This window comes from Ranitomeya imitator, chromosome 4 (genome assembly GCF_032444005.1).
Source record: "Ranitomeya imitator isolate aRanImi1 chromosome 4, aRanImi1.pri, whole genome shotgun sequence".
NCBI lineage: Eukaryota > Metazoa > Chordata > Amphibia > Anura > Dendrobatidae > Ranitomeya > Ranitomeya imitator.
The window spans coordinates 205,258,109-205,282,740 of record NC_091285.1 but is presented as its reverse complement, the minus strand read 5'-3'; the positions used below and the strand labels follow the sequence as shown (position 1 = coordinate 205,282,740).

Here is a 24,632-nt window from a genome sequence, read left to right as displayed (position 1 = left end):
TTTTCTTATCTTTCATGATACATCGGGGGGAGGGGTGCTTATCTACAGCATTACAGAATGCCGTAGATAAGCCCCTGATGCAGGTGGCCTTAGTTTATAGGCCAATTTAGGGGTGACAGATTCCCTTTAAGAAAGTCAAACCCCGTCCCTTCCTATCTGGCTTTTTCCATGTCCAAGCTCCACACATCAGATAGCACAGCAACAGAACTCCAAACACCAGCAGTGATGGACACCAGAGAGCTGCTCCTGCAAGGCTGGTCTCCACAGAGAAAACTATCACCAACAGTCAGCTGTGCATCAGGTGACCATTTAAAGGGTACTACTGCAAGTGAACATGCTGTATACCGCAACACTACAGTATTGCAATGTATTGCATAATCGATGTTGCTGTATGATAGGCGGAGCACAATATCAAGCCACTGGATGCCACGGTGACCCACTGGCCTCCTGCGACCGCGTCATGATGATGGAGGCACAGGCAAGCAGTCCATTTAAATAATTAAACAACAGTGTTCTGAGTTAGCTCCGTTTGGTGTTTTGTTACTAGTAAATGTTGGCTGTATCATACAGCCAGCATCTGCCCCATATGGAGTGGGCTCAGCTTCAGAAACAAGCAATCTCTGCAATGTGTTGCGGCTGTCAAACAGCTGCAAGACATGCAGCCGAGAGGACTAGAGCATATTTTTCGAGCACGCCGAAGACATCAGTGAGCACATTCGCTCATCACTAATTTCTACCCTTCTCTGGCTTTTGTCAAGCCAAAGATGTCAATTAAGGGACAGGAGGACAAAAATGGAAAACAAGTACCCGTATATACTCGAAGTATAAGCCGACCCGAGTACAAGCCGACCCCCCTAATTTTGCCACAAAAAACTGGGAAAACTTATTGACTCGAGTATAAGCCTAGGGTGGAAATGCAGCAGCTACCGGTGAATTTCAAAAATAAAAATAGATCATTATTTCCCCATAGCTGTGCCATATAGTGCTCTGCATGTTCATTATTTCCCCATAGCTGTGCCATATAGTGCTCTGCACCATTCATATTTCCCCATAGCTCTGCCATATAGTGCCCTGCACCGTTCATTATTTCCCCATAGCTGTGCCATATAGTGCTCTGCACCGTTCATTATTTCCCCATAGCTGTGCCATATAGTGCTCTGCACCGTTCATTATTTCCCCATAGCTGTGCCATATAGTGCTCTGCACCGTTCATATTGCCCCATAGCTGTGCCATATAGTGCTCTGCACCGTTCATATTGCCCCATAGCTGTGCCATATAGTGCTCTGCACCGTTCATATTGCCCCATATCTGTGCCCCATATATGCTCTGCACCGTTCATATTGCCCCATATCTGTGCCCCATATATGCTCTGCACCGTTCATATTGCCCCATATCTGTGCCCCATATATGCTCTGCACCGTTCATATTGCCCCATATCTGTGCCCCATATATGCTCTGCACCGTTCATTTTTGTCCCATAGCTGTGCCCCATACAGTGCTCTGCACCGTTCATATTTCCCCATAGATGCTCCACATAAATCTGTGCAGCTGCTGCTGCTGCAATAAAAAAAGCCATACTCCCCTCTCTTGATTGCAGCTCCCAGTGTCCGGTCCCGGCGTCTCTCTGCTCTGACTGATCAGGCAGAGGGCGCCGCGCACACTATATGCGTCATCGCGCCCTCTGACCTGCACAGTCAGAGCGCAGAGACGCCGGGAAGATGGAGCGGCGCCCGGCGGCTGGAACGCGGACAGGTGATAATGACATACTTACCTAGCCCCAGCGATCCTGGCGCTCCCCGCCTGTCCCACGGTCTTCTGTGCTGCAGCCTCTTCCTCTATCAGCGGTCACCGGCACCGCTGATTAGAGAAATGAATATGTGGCTCCACCCCTATGGGAGGTGGAGCCGCCTATTCATTTCTCTAATGAGCGGTCCCACGTAACCGCTGAAGAGGGGAGGAAGCTGCAGCACAGAAGACCGTGGGACAGGCGGGGAGCGCCAGGATCGCTGGGACTAGGTAAGTATGCCTCAGCGCCCTCTCCCCCTCACCCGCCGACCCCACCGCTACCGTGACTCGAGTATAAGCCGAGAGGGGCACTTTCAGCCCAAAAATTTGGGCTGAAAATCTCGGCTTATACTCGAGTATATATGGTAAGTGGAAAGGTGCACTCGACTACTTGGCCAGAGTAAAGGTACACTTTAGCACCGGTGCTTGGTCTGAACAGTCTTTCTGTGTTGCTGATGGGTTCCCATTACCCATTCAGGAAACGGCATTTCACATTTTTGTACTTTTGTTTTCTAATCCTCTTCTTCCAAAATCCACTTTTATATTTTGCCATCGAAGGGCTTAGTTATTTATTTTATTTTTAAGATGTGTTGTAGTCTTGAATGACACCATTACATTTACCAAATTTCATACCGAAAAAATGGGAAAATAAACCAAAAGTGGTGAAACGGGGGAAAAGAAATGCAACCGTTTTTTTGGGCTTTCATTTTTATGTTAATTGTACGGTAAAAAAACGATCTTGCATCAAGATTCTTCTGGTCAGTTTGATTATGGCAATACTAATCTTTAGTTGTTTTTTTTTTAATCTACAATATTTTAGTATTCCAAAAAGAAAACCCCAGAAACTTGTAAAAAAACAAACAAAAAAAGTTGCTGTTAGAGATAGGTGCCGGCTGTACAACTCATTCCCGCTTGCCCTGTTTTGCAGCGGACTATGCTCCTAAGCCCTCTATAAGGCTATGTGCGCACGTTGCAGATTTGCTTGTGTATAACTCTGCGTGGATTCTGTCTCTCTTGGCAGAAAACGCAAATTCTGCGTGGATTTGATGCGGATTTGTAAGCTAAATATATACAGTACAGACCAAAAGTTTGGAGACACCTAAGTTAAAGATTTTTCAGTATTTTCATGACTATGAAAATTGTACATTCACACTGAAGGCATCAAAACTATGAATTAACACATGTGAGATTATATACTTAACAAAAAAGTGTGAAACAACTGAAATTATGTCTTATATTCTAGGTTCTCAAAGTAGCCACCTTTTTGCTTTGATGACTGCTTTGCACACTCTTGGCATTCTCTTGATGAGCTTCAAGAGGTAGTCACCGGGAATGGTTTTCACTTCACAGGTGTGCCCTGTCAGGTTTAACAAGTGGAATTTCTTGCCTTATAAATGGGGTTGGGACCATCAGTTGTGTTGTGCAGAAGTCTGGTGGATACACAGCTGATAGTCATACGGAATAGACTGTTAGAATTTGTAATATGGCAAGAAAAAAGCAGCTAAGTAAAGAAAAATGAGTGGCCATCATTACTTTAAGAACTGAAAGGGAACCTGTCACCCCGAAAATCGCGGGTGAGGTAATCCCACCGGCATCAGGGGCTTATCTACAGCATTCCGTAATGCTGTAGATAAGCCCCCGATGTTACCTGAAAAAGGAGAAAAAGACGTTAGATTATACTCACCCAGGGGCGGTCCCGCTGCTGGTCAGGTCGGATGGGCGTCTCCGGTCCGCTCTGGCGCCTCCTATCTTCTTTCCATGACGTCCTCTTCTGATCTTCAGCCACGGCTCCGGCGCAGGCGTACTTTGCTCTGCCCTGTTGAGGGCAGACAAAGTACTGCAGTGCGCAGGCGCCGGGCCTCTGACCTTTCCGGCGCCTGCGCACTGCAGTACTATCCTCTGCCCTCAAGAGGGCAGAGCAAAGTACGCCTGCGCCGGAGCCGTGGCTGAAGATCAGAAGAGGACGTCATGGAAAGAAGATAGGAGGCGCCGGAGCGGACCGGAGACGCCCATCCGACCTGACCAGCAGCGGGACCGCCCCTGGGTGAGTATAATCTAACGTCTTTTTCTCCTTTTTCAGGTAACATCGGGGGCTTATCTACAGCATTACAGAATGCTGTAGATAAGCCCCTGATGCCGGTGGGATTACCTCACCCGCGATTTTCGGGGTGACAGGTTCCCTTGAACGTTAGTCAGTCCGAAAAATTGGGAAAACTTTTAAAGTGTCCCCAAGTGCAGTGGCAAAAACCATCAAGCGCTACAAAGACACTGGCTTACATGAGGACCGCCCCAGGAAAGGAAGACCAAGAGTGACCTCTGCTTCCGAGGATAAGTTTATCTGAGTCACCAGCCTCAGAAATCGCAGATTAACAGCAGCTCAGATTAGAGACCAGGTCAATGCCACACAGAGTTCTAGCAGCAGACACATCTCTACAACAACTGTTAAGAGGAGACTTTGTGCAGCAGGCCTTCATGGCAAAATAGCTGCTAGGAAACCACTGCTAAGGACAGACAACAAGCAGAAGAGACTTGGTTGGGATAAAGAACACAAGGAATGGACATTAGACCAGTGGAAATCTGTGCTTTGGTCTGATGAGTCCAAATTTGAGATCTTTGGTTCCAAACACTGTGTCTTTCTGCGATGCAGAAAAGGTGAGCGAATGGATTCTACATGCCTGGTTCCCACCGTGAAGCATGGAGGAGGAGGTATGATGGTGTGGGAGTGCTTTGCTGGCGACACTGTTGAGGATTTATTCAAAACTGAAGGCATACTGAACCAGCATGGCTACCACAGCATCTTGCAGCGGCATGCTATTCCATCCGGTTTGCGTTTAGTTGGACCATCATTTATTTTTCAACAGGACAATGACCCCAAACACACCTCCAGGCTGTGTAAGAGCTATTTGACCAAGAAGGAGAGTGATAGGGTGCTACGCCAGATGACCTGACCTCCACAGTCACCAGACCTGAACCCAATCGAGATGGTTTGGGGTGAGCTGGACCGCAGAGTGAAGACAAAAGGGCCAAAAAGTGCTAAGCATCTCTAGGAACTCCTTCAAGACTGTTGGAAGACCATTCCCGGAGACTACCTTTTGAAGCTCATCAAGAGAATGCCAAGAATGTGCAAAACAGTCATCAAAGCAAAAGGTGGCTACTTTGAAGAACCTAGAATATAAGACATAATTTCAGTTGTTTCACACTTTTTTGTTAAGTATATAATTCCACGTGTTAATTCATAGTTTTGATGCCTTCAGTGTGAATGTACAATTTTCATAGTCATGAAAATACTGAAAAATCTTTAACTTAGGTGTCTCCAAACTTTTGGTCTGTACTGTGTATATATATGTAAAAAAAAATGTGATGTAATTTCCTTGTTCAACCTCTTCAGCCAGTTACCCTCATTAATATTAAATAAAGACACACACACAGTCACCAGCCTATGTAGGAGCATTAACATAATTAACCTACATATGCTAGTGCAGCGCCCCAGAGATCTGGTCGTTGCAGTATGACACTCTGCCACTAAGGGGAGTGATGGTACGTCTGATGGCACTGAAGGAATTCTACTAACCAGGTATCACCAGCACACATTACACTTCACACTACGGCCACAAGGGGGATCAAAAGGCTTTATTTATTGGGCCACTCCTCACACTGGTAAAACTAGGGGTTGGATAGGAAGTTAGAAGCTGACTGGGTTGGATTCAGGCAACATCCCGTGGCAGGGGGTGTTGCAGGGAGAAGACACAGGGGGGTCCCTGTCAGGCGTGGGAACCTGGCAGGTGCCTAGCGAACAGAGCAGAACGTTACGGAACTGCGCCTGCACACCCCGCGGCGGTATCCTAAGGAAGTGACACGAAGGGAAGGATATTGTGGAACAGTGAGAAACGAGATCAAGCACAAAGGAGAACCAGTAGGAGTCGTGCCGTGAGACCGAGGCAACAGCCTACTGAGGCGCGTAACCGGTGGCCGGAACAGCGCGGGAGTAACTGACTCTAGGCCTTACTTCGAACTCCGCAGGACAGTTAATTATAGGTTGGCTGTCTACTTTAAATTTCCTACGAAGACATAGGAGGCAACGCGTGCAGAGGGGCGTCTCTAGGGTCCCGGAAGAGCTCCGAGCCTTCCCGTCATACGGGTGCGTCCTAGCCATAACATACTGGGGGACGAGAAACTAGTAACATCTGGAACAAGCGAGAGAGAATTAGAAAGAACGAATGAACAAGAATAGCAGTTGTGAGGACTATTCCGAATGCTCAGCAGGATAGCACTACAACACACAGGTGCTAGTGGTAGGCACTGATTTCCACCTGCAAAGGGAACTCTGGAAGTGCCCATCGGACGGGCCGGTCTCGGATAGCCCTGTTAAGCATGCTCTGGATTGAGGATCCTGAAGTCTTCAGTACAGAGGTAAAGAGACTGCAACCTTGTGTCCTCGTTATTAACTGCACCTCACACAATCACCATCCACCTTACTGGGAAGCCATGGGGACATACTTCACCTGTGGGAAGGTATACCATCCAGCTGCCATTCCATCACCCCAGTGGACCCCACAGCAGCGTCGGTCACCTTGACCGAACACCACAGGTGGCGTCACGAAACCTTGACAGACTCCTATCACCTTTAATTGGACGCCCCTTAACAGGGTCACGGACCGGGTCTAGCCACCGTGACAGCCTCAGAACCGAACCAGAGAGGCCCGGTACCGAGAACTTGTGGCCTTGTGTCTGGGGGCGCTCCAACTTGGCGTCACGAACAGGATCGTACTTAAACCTGAGAAGCAAGTCATGTGTGCCTTGGAATTGTGATTGAAACGTGTTTAGACTGTGATTTATTGCAAAGACTGTGTATTGCTATCTGCCGCGAGATTCCCGCCAAAACTGCCGCCATTGCCGCGCCACAAAGAGTGCAGGGGAAGAAGGAGGGCGTGTCATGGGAGGAGACTACCAAAGTGGCGCCAAAAGTGCTGACCGCCCCCTCCCATTACTGTTGAGGGAGGACGATCTGCCCCAAAGCAGAGGAGAACCGCCCTCTGATTTGCAACAGCGGGAACCAAGACAAGGAGGAGCTCCACCCCCAGAAAATGGAGGAGCAGCGTGTGAGTGCCATCGCAGATCCCGGAGTGGGGATGACGATCAGCGGGTGCCCGAACGATGAAGGAGTGATCCTGGCCTGTCCCCGTCAGTTGGAGGAGGATCCGGACTCGAATCTGCCACGGCTGGAGGACTCGGACTTCTTGGGGCCGCGGGTGGAGGAGCCGAATCGGCCTATCCCGAGTGTGGAGCCAGCCGATGTGAAGCAATGGAAGTTGGAGCCGTCACCGAGGGCCTCATCGGGAGAACCGCGGTCTGAGCCGCAGCCGACTCTAGTGCCCTCATCACTGGAACCGATCGGCATTGGTGGAACCACATCAGACGGAGGTATGGAAAACGCCCCTGCCCTCCTGACCGATCCGGCTCCCGTGACCGCTCCCCGTCCTGACAGTGACCGAGTCCTTGCTCCTGAACTGGTGGTTATGGCCCCCGGCACCATGGAGAAGCTGGTGCCTCCGCTACCGACGACTATGGGAGTACCACTGGATGTAAGCCCAGAGGGGGTGGTCTTCCAGTGGGACACCCCAAGGATTGGGCCAGACGGAACCATGCAGGAGGGCCTCAGCATCGCTGCGCTCACTTGGGAACACTATAAACAATGCCTAATTTTACACTGGAAAGACCGAAAAGAGACGGAACAAAGTGACCCACCGAAAGTACAGGGACCAAAGACAGAACGCAGTAAAGGAAGTCCGGTAAAGCGGGGGACTGTGCTGGCCTTTCACCCGAAGCGGGGTTGGGGCTATATACAGGAACTGGGGCTACCGACGGAGATCTTCTTTACTAGCTACAATGTGAAGACCCCCGCGCCGCGATAGATGTGATGATCGGCTGCTATACAGAGGAGACCAAGTGACGTACACCCGCCATCGGAGTGCGCAAGGGTGGTGCGCTCGAAACGTCTACCGATGCGAGCCGGTAATGGCGCCACCTGCTGTCCTGACTACGACTAACCCTGATTTGACGAATTCCACCCCTGTCACCACAGTGTGCATTATCGCCGCTACTGAACTTGCAACCAAAGCTGACATTCGGATCCAAACACCGGGTGACCTGGCCGCACCTGAGAGACGAACCCATGATACTGACACCGCATCAGGCGAGAACACGGAACCAGAGCTTCCACGGTTGGGAAGTGTTCGCTACCGACTGATGCCTTGCAACCTACTATAGAAATAAACCTCGAAACCCCGACAAATGTAAATAGTTAACTGTTTCCTGCTGTTGCTGCTTTAAACCCGTCCAGGGTTATTTCTTAAAGGGATCCCTTTGTTGACCCGGGATCCCTATTGTTTTCATTCCTTTATCTACTTTGCACAAGTTCATCATTGTTTAAAAGACTGCCGGATCATGAACAGTGAATGATTCCAAAACTGTTTTGTATATAGTTTGCACCTTCTTAAAGGTGCTCCCTACCGGTTTTACAAAAGAAAGAAGACTTTGCGAAGATAATGCTTTTGGACATGATGCAGAAGGTCTTGCTTTCATTGGACTTGCAGACAGAGAGAATCTGCACTACTTCCTAGAGACTCGGCTCCCTCTTAAAGGGAATGTTTACATGTTGCCTTAGGAAAGGTTGAAATGTTGATAATGTTGAAATTTAGAATAGTTTGATAATGTTGATAGAGATTGAAGACAGGAAAGATTGAAAGTGAACCCGTAGGGGTTAGTGAGAGAGTCCTCCTGAGAACCGTAGAACGACAGTTGGTTGCTGAAAGAGATACAATGACAGTAGGCCCGGCCCAGGAGCTAGGCGGTCCTGCATTGGTGAAGCTAGAAAGGAAAGACAAGTTGTTATTTTATAGTATTTTGTAGTAGGCCTTTAGTGGGTTCAGCTTACACGCCCTTAAAGGAAAAGTTAATTTATTGTTCAGAGTTTGCACTTAGTAGAATACCCGGCTGGGTGATAAGAGTTATTTATAGTCATAATGTTATATAAAAATATTTAATCCTGTTTTTGTTTGTAACGTTCAAGTGTCCTCACCTCCCATAAAGGGAAGCATTGTTCTATTTACTTGTTTTAAGCATTTCAAAAATTTTGTATGTCTTTTGCTGAAATGTAGTTGTTCTTCTTCCCAGTCCAGGAGTACTGGATTTAACCGGGGGGGAGTGCAGCGCCCCAGAGATCTGGTCGTTGCAGTATGACACTCTGCCACTAAGGGGAGTGATGGTACGTCTGATGGCACTGAAGGAATTCTACTGACCAGGTATCACCAGCACACATTACACTTCACACTCCGGCCACTAGGGGGAGCAAAAGGCTTTATTTATTGGGCCACTCCTCACACTGGTAAAACTAGGGGTTGGATAGGAAGTTAGTCAGAAGCTGACTGGGTTGGATTCAGGCAACATCCCGTGGCAGGGGGTGTTGCAGGGAGAAGACACAGGGGGGTCCCTGTCAGGTGTGGGAACCTGGCAGGTGCCTAGCGAACAGAGCAGAACGTTACGGAACCGCGCCTGCACACCCCACGGCGGTATCCTAAGGAAGTGACACAAAGGGAAGGATATTGTGGAACAGTGAGAAACGAGATCAAGCACAAAGGAGAACCAGTAGGAGTCGTGCCGTGAGACTGAGGCAACATCCTACTGAAGCGCGTAGCTGGTGGCCGGAACACCGCGGGAGTAACAGACTCTAGGCCTTACTTCGAACTCCGCAGGACAGTTAATTATAGGTTGGCTGTCTACCTTAAATTTCCCACGAAGACATAGGGGGCAACGCGTGGAGAGGGGAGTCTCTAGGGTCCCGGAAGAGCTCCGAGCCTTCCCGTCATACGGGTGCGTCCTAGCCATAACATACTGGGGGACGAGAAACTAGTAACATCTGGAACAAGCGAGAGAGAATTAGAAAGAACGAACGAACGAGAACAGCAGTTGTGAGGACTATTCCGAATGCTCAGCAGGGTAGCACTACAACACACAGACGCTGGTTGTAGGCACTGATTTCCACCTGCAAAGGGAACTCTGGAAGTGCCCATCGGACTGGCCGGTCTCAGATAGCCCTGTTAAGCGTGCTTTAGATTGAGGATCCTGAAGTCTTCAGTAAAGAGGTAAAGAGACTGCAACCTTGTGTCCTCGTTATTGACTGCACCTCACACCATCCACCTTACTGGGAAGCCCTGGGGACATACTTCACCTGTGGGAAGGTATACCATCCAGCTGCCATTCCATCACCCCAGCGGACCCCACAGCAGCGTCGGTCACCCTGACCGAACACCACAGGTGGCGTCACGAAACCTTGACAGACTCCTATCACCTTTTATTGGACGCCCCTTAGCAGGGTCACGGAACGGGTCTAGCCACCGTGACAGCCTCAGAACCGAACCAGAGAGGCCCGGTACCGAGAACTCGTGGCCCTTTGTCTGGGGGCGCTCCACTATAACAAAACAGCAATTGTTATTAGGCTACATGCCCACGGTCAGTAATCGGCAGCGTTTTGGATGCAGCACATGTCCACTGTGTCCAATGCGCTGCCGGCTTTTGGACGCAGGCGATTCTGCGTTCGGAACCGTGCGGAATCACCTCGCTATACATCGGACTGGTGATATTTAAATTGACATGCTGCGGTCTGGAAAGATGCGCTGCATGTCAGTCTCCGCAGGGAAGCCGAGGGTGCCAGTGTACGCATAGTGGAAATGGGATTAGAGTGGTAATGAACAATGCACATACAAGTGTAGAGGGTGGGCCATGATGAACAGAACATGGTTCCCCTTGTGTGGATTGCACAGGATAATGCTACAATTGCACCACTGTAGAGGAGGTTGGATGCTATAGTACTGCTTCAAAAGAAGTTATTGCTGAACCTCCTTACATGCTCTGCTCCTGGGATAATTTCTGTATTATTCAAAATCTTCTACAACGATGCACATCTGAACACATTGTGATCTTATTTTAGCATTGTGAGCTCCAAACAAAACCATGGACACTGATTTTCCCTGGAACGCTAAGGTCCAGAAATGTCCTATGTATCAGTGACTGAGCCTGAGCGTACATAGGCCTCTGCTATACAGGTCTTAGCTGTCAATACACAGCTGTTTGGTGACCAGGGGCTCCTTCCCTGGCCCTACCACTAGGTAGCACCCTAGCTCACCCTATTTTCCGGGATACTTCTGAAGGTGAAGATGCCGGGGCCTCTACACTTGCCTTATCTCCTGAGTTAGCCCTCAGTCTGGTCTCTTCCCCAACCCAGGGAAAAGGAGCGCTACTGTGCACCGTAGTACATCAACCCCACAAATACGGCTACTTTCACACTTCCGTCGGTACGGGGCCGTCGCCATGCGTCGGCCCGACGTACGTTGTGAAATAAATGAACAACGGGGGCAGCGGATGCACTTTTTCAACGCATCCGCTGCCCCATTGTAGTGTCCTGGGAGGAGGGGGCAGAGTTCCGGCCGCGCATGCGCGGTCTGAAATGGTGGACACGTCGCACAAAAAAAGTTACATGGAACTTTTTTTGTGCCGACGGTCCGCCAAAACACGACACATCCGTCGCACGACGGATGCGACATGTGGCCATACGTCGCAATGCGTCGCTAATGCAAGTCTATGGAGAAAAAACGCATCCTGCGGGCAACTTTGCAGGATGCGTTTTCTTCTCCAAAATGACGCATTGCGACGTAGCCCAAATGACGGAAGTGTGAAAGTAGCCTAAGGCTACACAAACAAGGGTTAACAGAAAACTCCAGGCATACAAAATATTCACTCACATATAACAGAAGAATGCATCAGGGTGTGAAGGTAGGAGAACAAACAAAAGTAGAGAAAGAAAGGGAATTACCACACTTACAAACCAAGCTAGTCACAGATAACTCCTCCAACTCTCCTCATATGAACACCTCTTTCTCCTGTAGCGATGCAGCAAAAGCTAGCTCTGGCAGGGATTTGTAACAGAGACCAGATTATAAAGGGTAAGGGAGTGGACAACTGAACACTGGGATTCCCAACATGGCCGATTAACCCCTGTTCTGCCAATAGTAAAACATTAAAATGAGAGAAGTGCTTCTTCCCAGCGCCGAAGTAGGAGGAATCAGATGCTGCTGCCTCCTGGCTTCACACTATCGCGGTAAACCCGTGACATTAGCTATTTAAGGCTATGTGCACACGTTGCGGATTCTCTGCGGATCCGCAGCATTTTTTGAGGTGCAGAAACGCTGCAGATCCGCAATTGATTTACAGTACAATGTAAATCAATGAGAAAAAAAAATGCTGTGCACACTTTGCGGAAAATCCCCTGCGGAAACGCTGCGGTTTAAAAGAAGTAGTATGTCACTAATTTTTTGTGAATCTGCAGCGTTTTTGTACCCATTCCATTATAGAAAACCGCAGGGGTAAAATACGCAGCAAATCCGCAAGAAAATCACAGCAAAAACGCGACAAATCCGCAGGTGCGTTTTCTGACAGGAGAGGCAGAATCCGCACCAGAAATTCCTAAGCCTAATCCGCAACGTGTGCACATAGCCTATGGCTGTGTGCACAAGGTGTATTTTTTGTGCAGATTTGTCACCAAATCAGAAGGATTTCCTAGTCCCAGCAAAGTGAATGAGATTCCTCAACTCTCATGCACATACTGCTTATTTGTCCTTGGCTAATTATGCAAATTGTCTCTTCAGAGAGGAAGAGGACTAGAACTCTAGTGCCACCTATTGGAAGGTAGCAATCATACAAGCCAGTGTTGACCCTTTATCGAGCCTTCACATGACTTAAGGTACCGTCACACTAGACGATATCGCTAGCGATCCGTGACGTTGCAGCGTCCTGACTAGCGATATCGTCCAGTGTGACAGGCAGCAGCGATCAGGCCCCTGCTGTGCTGTCGCTGGTCGGGGAAGAAAGTCCAGAACTTTGTTTCGTCGCTGGATCTCCCGCTGACATCGCTGAATCGGTGTGTGTGACACCGATTCAGCGATGTCTTCGCTGGTAACCAGGGTAAACATCGGGTTACTAAGCGCAGGGCCGCGCTTAGTAACCCGATGTTTACCCTGGTTACCATCGTTAAAGTAAAAAAAACAAACGCTACATACTTACCTACCGCTGTCTGTCCCTGGCGCTGTGCTTCTCTGCTCTGGCTGTGAGCACAGCGGCCGGAATGCAAAGCGGTGACGTCACCGCTCTGCTTTCCGGCTGCCCGGCGCTCACAGCCAGAGCAGAGAAGCACAGCGCCAGGGACAGACAGCGGTAGGTAAGTATGTAGCGTTTGTTTTTTTTACTTTAACGATGGTAACCAGGGTAAACATCGGGTTACTAAGCGCGGCCCTGCGCTTAGTAACCCGATGTTTACCCTGGTTACCGGGGACCTCGGCATCGTTGGTCGCTGGAGAGATGTCTGTGTGACAGCTCTCCAGCGACCAAACAGCGACGCTGCAGCGATCGACATCGTTGTCGGTATCGCTGCAGCGTCGCTTAGTGTGACGGTACCTTTAGGATAATAGCCAAACCAGAATCTCAGTTTGCAGACAATGTGTTTCGGGGTACTGCCCCTCATCAGGGCAAAGCAGAGATCTGGTTTTGCTGTGTGAGAGGCGTCGCCATGCCTAGCATGTCAATCTCCGCAAGGAGAAACCACACTTGGTCATTTTTCCTTGGAGATTCATCACTGTAGCATGCTCATTCTTTCAGCAGACATGCTGCCGATTTCCATCCCACTGTATTTTATGCTGTTTTTCCTGCCAACAAATCAGTAGTTGCAGTAGAAAATCTGGTTCTAAACGTGTGCACTTATAACTCGTCTTTCCTGAAAGAACTGGCACGCTGCAGCTTTGTGGTGTGTGCATTAGTCATGAGGAAATCCTGCAGGTTCTGTGTAAATCTGTGCCGTTGCAGCGCCAGCCCCTGCGGGTGGGCACAGAGCCGGGGACGCAGGCCCCTCGGCTGAGCTCTCACAGCTGGGCCTCATCGCTCCCTCGGCTCCGGCCGCTACAGTGAAGCCTTCCGTTGGGTAAATGAGAGCTCACAGAGAACAATGGCGGCACACAGAAGCGTCCTCCTGCCTGAGGCACCACAGGGCGTGTCCGCTACTTACAGGCCGAGAAGTCACTCCCATCTGCTGTATTGCCGCGCCACGCTTTACGGCACACTCACACAGTGAAACAACCCGCAGCCAGACTCTCTATGCCCAGGGAGGTGATCACGGTCCTCCCAGTTCCCACAATGCAGCGGGAAGAGCGGCGCAGGGCTCGTACGGTTCACGTCACACAATTCCCGGATGATCCCTATACTGTGTGCGGGGTTTCCAGACCCGGGATGACCACCTTGGTGTTAGATAACGGGGCCTACACCGCAAAGATCGGCTACAGCAACGGAGAAGTCAGGTGGGCTCACAACTGGGAGCAGCCCGCCGGCGGGCTGCCTACCATAGAGTCCGCCCAGAGCGGCTGACTGGAGGACTCTCTATCCCGCGCTCCTCTCACTGGCCCGATGTTGGACCAGCTACCGACTATATAGCGCCAGCAATATGTGTAGTAGGCACGGTGCGGGAATGTGTCCTCTGTGCACACTGACACTGCTGCCATGTATCCTGTTAATAGGAGCAGCACTGAAGGCACGGTGCGGGAATGTGTCCTCTGTGCACACTGACACTGCTGCCATATATCCTGCTAATAGGAGCAGCAGTGAAGGTACGGTGCGGGAATGTGTCCTCTGTGCACACTGACACTGCTGCCATATATCCTGCTAATAGGAGCAGCAGTGAAGGTACGGTGCGGGAATGTGTTCTCTGTGCACACTGACACTGCTGCCATATATCCTGCTAATAGGAGCAGCAGTGAAGGCACGGTGCGGGAATGTGTCCTCTGTGCACACTGACACTGCTGCCATGTATCCTGTTAATAGGAGCAGCAGTGAAGGCACGGTGCGGGAATGTGTCCTCTGTGCACACTGACACTGCTGCCATATATCCTGCTAATAGGAGCAGCAGTGAAGGCACGGTGCGGGAATGTGTCCTCTGTGCACACTGACACTGCTGCCATATATCCTGCTAATAGGAGCAGCAGTGAAGGTACGGTGCGGGAATGTGTCCTCTGTGCACACTGACACTGCTGCCATGTATCCTGTTAATAGGAGCAGCAGTGAAGGCACGGTGCGGGAATGTGTCCTCTGTGCACACTGACACTGCTGCCATGTATCCTGTTAATAGGAGCAGCAGTGAAGGCACGGTGCGGGAATGTGTCCTCTGTGCACACTGACACTGCTGCCATGTATCCTGTTAATAGGAGCAGCACTGAAGGCACGATGCGGGAATGTGTCCTCTGTGCACACTGACACTGCTGCCATATATCCTGCTAATAGGAGCAGCAGTGAAGGCACGATGCGGGAATGTGTCCTCTGTGCACACTGACACTGCTGCCATGTATCCTGCTAATAGGAGCAGCAGTGAAGGCACGGTGCGGGAATGTGTCCTCTGTGCACACTGACACTGCTGCCATATATCCTGCTAATAGGAGCAGCACTGAAGGCACGATGCGGGAATGTGTCCTCTGTGCACACTGACACTGCTGCCATGTATCCTGTTAATAGGAGCAGCAGTGAAGGCACGGTGCGGGAATGTGCCCTCTGTGCACACTGACACTGCTGCCATATATCCTGCTAATAGGAGCAGCAGTGAAGGCACGGTGCGGGAATGTGTCCTCTGTGCACACTGACACTGCTGCCATATATCCTGCTAATAGGAGTAGCACTGAAGGCACGATGCGGGAATGTGTCCTCTGTGCACACTGACACTGCTGCCATGTATCCTGTTAATAGGAGCAGCAGTGAAGGCACGGTGCGGGAATGTGCCCTCTGTGCACACTGACACTGCTGCCATATATCCTGCTAATAGGAGCAGCAGTGAAGGCACGGTGCGGGAATGTGTCCTCTGTGCACACTGACACTGCTGCCATGTATCCTGTTAATAGGAGCAGCAGTGAAGGCACGGTGCGGGAATGTGTCCTCTGTGCACACTGACACTGCTGCCATATATCCTGCTAATAGGAGCAGCAGTGAAGGTACGGTGCGGGAATGTGTCCTCTGTGCACACTGACACTGCTGCCATATATCCTGCTAATAGGAGCAGCAGTGAAGGTACGGTGCGGGAATGTGTTCTCTGTGCACACTGACACTGCTGCCATATATCCTGCTAATAGGAGCAGCAGTGAAGGCACGGTGCGGGAATGTGTCCTCTGTGCACACTGACACTGCTGCCATGTATCCTGTTAATAGGAGCAGCAGTGAAGGCACGGTGCGGGAATGTGTCCTCTGTGCACACTGACACTGCTGCCATATATCCTGCTAATAGGAGCAGCAGTGAAGGCACGGTGCGGGAATGTGTCCTCTGTGCACACTGACACTGCTGCCATATATCCTGCTAATAGGAGCAGCAGTGAAGGTACGGTGCGGGAATGTGTCCTCTGTGCACACTGACACTGCTGCCATGTATCCTGTTAATAGGAGCAGCAGTGAAGGCACGGTGCGGGAATGTGTCCTCTGTGCACACTGACACTGCTGCCATGTATCCTGTTAATAGGAGCAGCAGTGAAGGCACGGTGCGGGAATGTGTCCTCTGTGCACACTGACACTGCTGCCATGTATCCTGTTAATAGGAGCAGCACTGAAGGCACGATGCGGGAATGTGTCCTCTGTGCACACTGACACTGCTGCCATATATCCTGCTAATAGGAGCAGCAGTGAAGGCACGATGCGGGAATGTGTCCTCTGTGCACACTGACACTGCTGCCATGTATCCTGCTAATAGGAGCAGCAGTGAAGGCACGGTGCGGGAATGTGTCCTCTGTGCACACTGACACTGCTGCCATATATCCTGCTAATAGGAGCAGCACTGAAGGCACGATGCGGGAATGTGTCCTCTGTGCACACTGACACTGCTGCCATGTATCCTGTTAATAGGAGCAGCAGTGAAGGCACGGTGCGGGAATGTGCCCTCTGTGCACACTGACACTGCTGCCATATATCCTGCTAATAGGAGCAGCAGTGAAGGCACGGTGCGGGAATGTGTCCTCTGTGCACACTGACACTGCTGCCATATATCCTGCTAATAGGAGTAGCACTGAAGGCACGATGCGGGAATGTGTCCTCTGTGCACACTGACACTGCTGCCATGTATCCTGTTAATAGGAGCAGCAGTGAAGGCACGGTGCGGGAATGTGCCCTCTGTGCACACTGACACTGCTGCCATATATCCTGCTAATAGGAGCAGCAGTGAAGGCACGGTGCGGGAATGTGTCCTCTGTGCACACTGACACTGCTGCCATATATCCTGTTAATAGGAGCAGCAGTGAAGGCACGGTGCGGGAATGTGTCCTCTGTGCACACTGACACTGCTGCCATATATCCTGTTAATAGGAGCAGCAGTGAAGGCACGGTACGGGAATGTGTCCTCTGTGCACACTGACACTGCTGCCATGTATCCTGTTAATAGGAGCAGCAGTGAAGGCACGGTGCGGGAATGTGTCCTCTGCACACTGACACTACTGCCATATATCCTGCTAATAGGAGCAGCAGTGAAGGCACAGGAATGTGTCCTCTGTGCACACTGACACTGCTGCCATGTATCCTGTTAATAGGAGCAGCAGTGAAGGCACGGTACGGGAATGTGTCCTCTGTGCACACTGACACTGCTGCCATGTATCCTGTTAATAGGAGCAGCAGTGAAGGCACGGTGCGGGAATGTGTCCTCTGCACACTGACACTACTGCCATATATCCTGCTAATAGGAGCAGCAGTGAAGGCACGGGAATGTGTCCTCTGTGCACACTGACACTGCTGCCATATATCCTGCTAATAGGAGCAGCAGTGAAGGCACGGTGCGGGAATGTGTCCTCTGTGCACACTGACACTGCTGCCATATATCCTGCTAATAGGAGCAGCAGTGAAGGCACGGTGCGGGAATGTGTCCTCTGTGCACACTGACACTGCTGCCATGTATCCTGTTAATAGGAGCAGCAGTGAAGGTACGGTGCGGGAATGTGTCCTCTGTGCACACTGACACTGCTGCCATGTATCCTGCTAATAGGAGCAGCAGTGAAGGCACGGTGCGGGAATGTGTCCTCTGTGCACACTGACACTGCTGCCATATATCCTGCTAATAGGAGCAGCACTGAAGGCACGATGCGGGAATGTGTCCTCTGTGCACACTGACACTGCTGCCATGTATCCTGTTAATAGGAGCAGCAGTGAAGGCACGGTGCGGGAATGTGCCCTCTGTGCACACTGACACTGCTGCCATATATCCTGCTAATAGGAGCAGCAGTGAAGGCACGGTGCGGGAATGTGTCCTCTGTGCACACTGACACTGCTGCCATATATCCTGCTAATAGGAGCAGCACTGAAGGCACGATGCGGGAATGTGTCCTCTGTGCACACTGACACTGCTGCCATGTATCCTGTTAATAGGAGCAGCAGTGAAGGCACGGTGCGGGAATGTGCCCTCTGTGCACACTGACACTGCTGCCATATATCCTGCTAATAGGAGCAGCAGTGAAGGCACGGTGCGGGAATGTGTCCTCTGTGCACACTGACACTGCTGCCATATATCCTGTTAATAGGAGCAGCAGTGAAGGCACGGTGCGGGAATGTGTCCTCTGTGCACACTGACACTGCTGCCATATATCCTGTTAATAGGAGCAGCAGTGAAGGCACGGTACGGGAATGTGTCCTCTGTGCACACTGACACTGCTGCCATGTATCCTGTTAATAGGAGCAGCAGTGAAGGCACGGTGCGGGAATGTGTCCTCTGCACACTGACACTACTGCCATATATCCTGCTAATAGGAGCAGCAGTGAAGGCACAGGAATGTGTCCTCTGTGCACACTGACACTGCTGCCATGTATCCTGTTAATAGGAGCAGCAGTGAAGGCACGGTACGGGAATGTGTCCTCTGTGCACACTGACACTGCTGCCATGTATCCTGTTAATAGGAGCAGCAGTGAAGGCACGGTGCGGGAATGTGTCCTCTGCACACTGACACTACTGCCATATATCCTGCTAATAGGAGCAGCAGTGAAGGCACGGGAATGTGTCCTCTGTGCACACTGACACTGCTGCCATGTATCCTGTTAATAGGAGCAGCAGTGAAGGTACGGTGCGGGAATGTGTTCTCTGTGCACACTGACACTGCTGCCATATATCCTGTTAATAGGAGCAGCACTGAAGGTACGGTGCGGGAATGTGTTCTCTGTGCACACTGACACTGCTGCCATATATCCTGCTAATAGGAGCAGCAGTGAAGGCACGGTGCGGGAATGTGTCCTCTGTGCACACTGACACTGCTGCCATATATCCTGCTAATAGGAGCAGCACTGAAGGTACGGTGCGGGAATGTGTTCTCTGTGCACACTGACACTGCTGCCATATATCCTGCTAATAGGAGCAGCAGTGAAGGCACGGTGCGGGAATGTGTCCTCTGTGCACACTGACACTGCTGCCATATATCCTGCTAATAGGAGCAGCACTGAAGGCACGGTGCGGGAATGTGTTCTCTGTGCACACTGACACTGCTGCCATATATCCTGCTAATAGGAGCAGCACTGAAGGCATAGTGCGGGAATGTGTCCTCTGTGCACACTGACACTGCTGCCATATATCCTGCTAATAGGAGCAGCAGTAAAGGCACGGTGCGGGAATGTGTCCTCTGTGCACACTGACACTGCTGCCATATATCCTGCTAATAGGAGCAGCAGTGAAGGCACGGTGCGGGAATGTGTCCTCTGTGCACACTGACACTGCTGCCATGTATCCTGTTAATAGGAGCAGCAGTGAAGGCACGGTGCGGGAATGTGTCCTCTGTGCACACTGACACTGCTGCCATGTATCCTGTTAATAGGAGCAGCAGTGAAGGCACGGTGCGGGAATGTGTCCTCTGTGCACACTGACACTGCTGCCATGTATCCTGTTAATAGGAGCAGCAGTGAAGGCACGGTGCGGGAATGTGTCCTCTGCACACTGACACTACTGCCATATATCCTGCTAATAGGAGCAGCAGTGAAGGCACGGTGCGGGAATGTGTCCTCTGTGCACACTGACACTGCTGCCATGTATCCTGTTAATAGGAGCAGCAGTGAAGGCACGGTGCGGGAATGTGTCCTCTGTGCACACTGACACTGCTGCCATGTATCCTGTTAATAGGAGCAGCAGTGAAGGCACGGTGCGGGAATGTGTCCTCTGTGCACACTGACACTGCTGCCATGTATCCTGTTAATAGGAGCAGCAGTGAAGGCACGGTGCGGGAATGTGTCCTCTGCACACTGACACTACTGCCATATATCCTGCTAATAGGAGCAGCAGTGAAGGCACGGTGCGGGAATGTGTCCTCTGTGCACACTGACACTGCTGCCATGTATCCTGTTAATAGGAGCAGCAATGAAGGCACGGTGCGGGAATGTGTCCTCTGTGCACACTGACACTGCTGCCATATATCCTGCTAATAGGAGCAGCACTGAAGGTACGGTGCGGGAATGTGTTCTATGTGCACACTGACACTGCTGCCATATATCCTGCTAATAGGAGCAGCAGTGAAGGCACGGTGCGGGAATGTGTCCTCTGTGCACACTGACACTGCTGCCATATATCCTGCTAATAGGAGCAGCACTGAAGGCATAGTGCGGGAATGTGTCCTCTGTGCACACTGACACTGCTGCCATATATCCTGCTAATAGGAGCAGCAGTAAAGGCACGGTGCGGGAATGTGTCCTCTGTGCACACTGACACTGCTGCCATATATCCTGCTAATAGGAGCAGCAGTGAAGGCACGGTGCGGGAATGTGTCCTCTGTGCACACTGACACTGCTGCCATGTATCCTGTTAATAGGAGCAGCAGTGAAGGCACGGTGCGGGAATGTGTCCTCTGTGCACACTGACACTGCTGCCATGTATCCTGTTAATAGGAGCAGCAGTGAAGGCACGGTGCGGGAATGTGTCCTCTGTGCACACTGACACTGCTGCCATGTATCCTGTTAATAGGAGCAGCAGTGAAGGCACGGTGCGGGAATGTGTCCTCTGCACACTGACACTACTGCCATATATCCTGCTAATAGGAGCAGCAGTGAAGGCACGGTGCGGGAATGTGTCCTCTGTGCACACTGACACTGCTGCCATGTATCCTGTTAATAGGAGCAGCAGTGAAGGCACGGTGCGGGAATGTGTCCTCTGTGCACACTGACACTGCTGCCATATATCCTGTTAATAGGAGCAGCACTGAAGGTACGGTGCGGGAATGTGTTCTATGTGCACACTGACACTGCTGCCATATATCCTGCTAATAGGAGCAGCAGTGAAGGTACGGTGCGGGAATGTGTCCTCTGTGCACACTGACACTGCTGCCATATATCCTGCTAATAGGAGCAGCACTGAAGGTACGGTGCGGGAATGTGTTCTCTGTGCACACTGACACTGCTGCCATATATCCTGCTAATAGGAGCAGCAGTGAAGGCACGGTGCGGGAATGTGTCCTCTGTGCACACTGACACTGCTGCCATATATCCTGCTAATAGGAGCAGCACTGAAGGCACGGTGCGGGAATGTGTTCTCTGTGCACACTGACACTGCTGCCATATATCCTGCTAATAGGAGCAGCAGTGAAGGCACGGTGCGGGAATGTGTCCTCTGTGCACACTGACACTGCTGCCATATATCCTGCTAATAGGAGCAGCAGTGAAGGCACGGTGCGGGAATGTGTCCTCTGTGCACACTGACACTGCTGCCATATATCCTGCTAATAGGAGCAGCAGTGAAGGCACGGTGCGGGAATGTGTCCTCTGTGCACACTGACACTGCTGCCATATATCCTGCTAATAGGAGCAGCACTGAAGGCATAGTGCGGGAATGTGTCCTCTGTGCACACTGACACTGCTGCCATATATCCTGCTAATAGGAGCAGCAGTAAAGGCACGGTGCGGGAATGTGTCCTCTGTGCACACTGACAATGCTGCCATATATCCTGCTAATAGGAGCAGCAGTGAAGGCACGGTGCGGGAATGTTTCCTCTGTGCACACTGACACTGCTGCCATATATCCTAATAGGAGCAGCAGTGAAGGCACAGTGCGGGAATATGTCCTCTGTGCACACTGACACTGCTGCCATATATCCTGCTAATAGGAGCAGCAGTGAAGGCACGGTGCGGGAATGTGTCCTCTGTGCACACTGACACTGCTGCCATGTATCCTGTTAATAGGAGCAGCAGTGAAGGCACGGTGCGGGAATGTGTCCTCTGTGCACACTGACACTGCTGCCATATATCCTGCTAATAGGAGCAGCACTGAAGGTACGGTGCGGGAATGTGTTCTCTGTGCACACTGACACTGCTGCCATATATCCTGCTAATAGGAGCAGCACTGAAGGTACGGTGCGGGATTGTGTCCTCTGTGCACACTGACACTGCTGCCATGTATCCTGTTAATAGGAGCAGCAATGAAGGCACGGTGCGGGAATGTGTCCTCTGTGCACACTGACACTGCTGCCATATATCCTGTTAATAGGAGCAGCACTGAAGGTACGGTGCGGGAATGTGTTCTATGTGCACACTGACACTGCTGCCATATATCCTGCTAATAGGAGCAGCAGTGAAGGCACGGTGCGGGAATGTGTCCTCTGTGCACACTGACACTGCTGCCATATATCCTGCTAATAGGAGCAGCACTGAAGGCATAGTGCGGGAATGTGTCCTCTGTGCACACTGACACTGCTGCCATATATCCTGCTAATAGGAGCAGCAGTAAAGGCACGGTGCGGGAATGTGTCCTCTGTGCACACTGACACTGCTGCCATATATCCTGCTAATAGGAGCAGCAGTGAAGGCACGGTGCGGGAATGTGTCCTCTGTGCACACTGACACTGCTGCCATGTATCCTGTTAATAGGAGCAGCAGTGAAGGCACGGTGCGGGAATGTGTCCTCTGTGCACACTGACACTGCTGCCATGTATCCTGTTAATAGGAGCAGCAGTGAAGGCACGGTGCGGGAATGTGTCCTCTGTGCACACTGACACTGCTGCCATGTATCCTGTTAATAGGAGCAGCAGTGAAGGCACGGTGCGGGAATGTGTCCTCTGCACACTGACACTACTGCCATATATCCTGCTAATAGGAGCAGCAGTGAAGGCACGGTGCGGGAATGTGTCCTCTGTGCACACTGACACTGCTGCCATGTATCCTGTTAATAGGAGCAGCAGTGAAGGCACGGTGCGGGAATGTGTCCTCTGTGCACACTGACACTGCTGCCATATATCCTGTTAATAGGAGCAGCACTGAAGGTACGGTGCGGGAATGTGTTCTATGTGCACACTGACACTGCTGCCATATATCCTGCTAATAGGAGCAGCAGTGAAGGCACGGTGCGGGAATGTGTCCTCTGTGCACACTGACACTGCTGCCATATATCCTGCTAATAGGAGCAGCACTGAAGGTACGGTGCGGGAATGTGTTCTCTGTGCACACTGACACTGCTGCCATATATCCTGCTAATAGGAGCAGCAGTGAAGGCACGGTGCGGGAATGTGTCCTCTGTGCACACTGACACTGCTGCCATATATCCTGCTAATAGGAGCAGCACTGAAGGCACGGTGCGGGAATGTGTTCTCTGTGCACACTGACACTGCTGCCATATATCCTGCTAATAGGAGCAGCAGTGAAGGCACGGTGCGGGAATGTGTCCTCTGTGCACACTGACACTGCTGCCATATATCCTGCTAATAGGAGCAGCAGTGAAGGCACGGTGCGGGAATGTGTCCTCTGTGCACACTGACACTGCTGCCATATATCCTGCTAATAGGAGCAGCAGTGAAGGCACGGTGCGGGAATGTGTCCTCTGTGCACACTGACACTGCTGCCATATATCCTGCTAATAGGAGCAGCACTGAAGGCATAGTGCGGGAATGTGTCCTCTGTGCACACTGACACTGCTGCCATATATCCTGCTAATAGGAGCAGCAGTAAAGGCACGGTGCGGGAATGTGTCCTCTGTGCACACTGACAATGCTGCCATATATCCTGCTAATAGGAGCAGCAGTGAAGGCACGGTGCGGGAATGTTTCCTCTGTGCACACTGACACTGCTGCCATATATCCTAATAGGAGCAGCAGTGAAGGCACAGTGCGGGAATATGTCCTCTGTGCACACTGACACTGCTGCCATATATCCTGCTAATAGGAGCAGCAGTGAAGGCACGGTGCGGGAATGTGTCCTCTGTGCACACTGACACTGCTGCCATGTATCCTGTTAATAGGAGCAGCAGTGAAGGCACGGTGCGGGAATGTGTCCTCTGTGCACACTGACACTGCTGCCATATATCCTGCTAATAGGAGCAGCACTGAAGGTACGGTGCGGGAATGTGTTCTCTGTGCACACTGACACTGCTGCCATATATCCTGCTAATAGGAGCAGCAGTGAAGGCACGGTGCGGGAATGTGTCCTCTGTGCACACTGACACTGCTGCCATATATCCTGCTAATAGGAGCAGCACTGAAGGCACGGTGCGGGAATGTGTTCTCTGTGCACACTGACACTGCTGCCATATATCCTGCTAATAGGAGCAGCAGTGAAGGCACGGTGCGGGAATGTGTCCTCTGTGCACACTGACACTTCTGCCATATATCCTGCTAATAGGAGCAGCAGTGAAGGCACGGTGCGGGAATGTGTCCTCTGTGCACACTGACACTGCTGCCATATATCCTGCTAATAGGAGCAGCAGTGAAGGCACGGTGCGGGAATGTGTCCTCTGTGCACACTGACACTGCTGCCATATATCCTGCTAATAGGAGCAGCACTGAAG

General features: G+C 51.1%; 1 protein-coding gene across 1 annotated transcript in view; it reads left to right on the top strand.

The window, feature by feature from the left end:
- Positions 1 to 13,957: 13,957 nt before the first annotated feature.
- ACTR6 (actin related protein 6) overlaps positions 13,958 to 24,632 on the top strand; it is a 45,605-nt gene continuing 34,930 nt past the window's right edge. Inside the window, exon 1 of the mRNA XM_069764308.1 lies at positions 13,958 to 14,184. Within this exon, the coding sequence (XP_069620409.1) occupies positions 13,985 to 14,184 (200 nt within the window). The 5' untranslated portion in view covers positions 13,958 to 13,984. The remainder of the gene's footprint in view (positions 14,185 to 24,632) is intronic.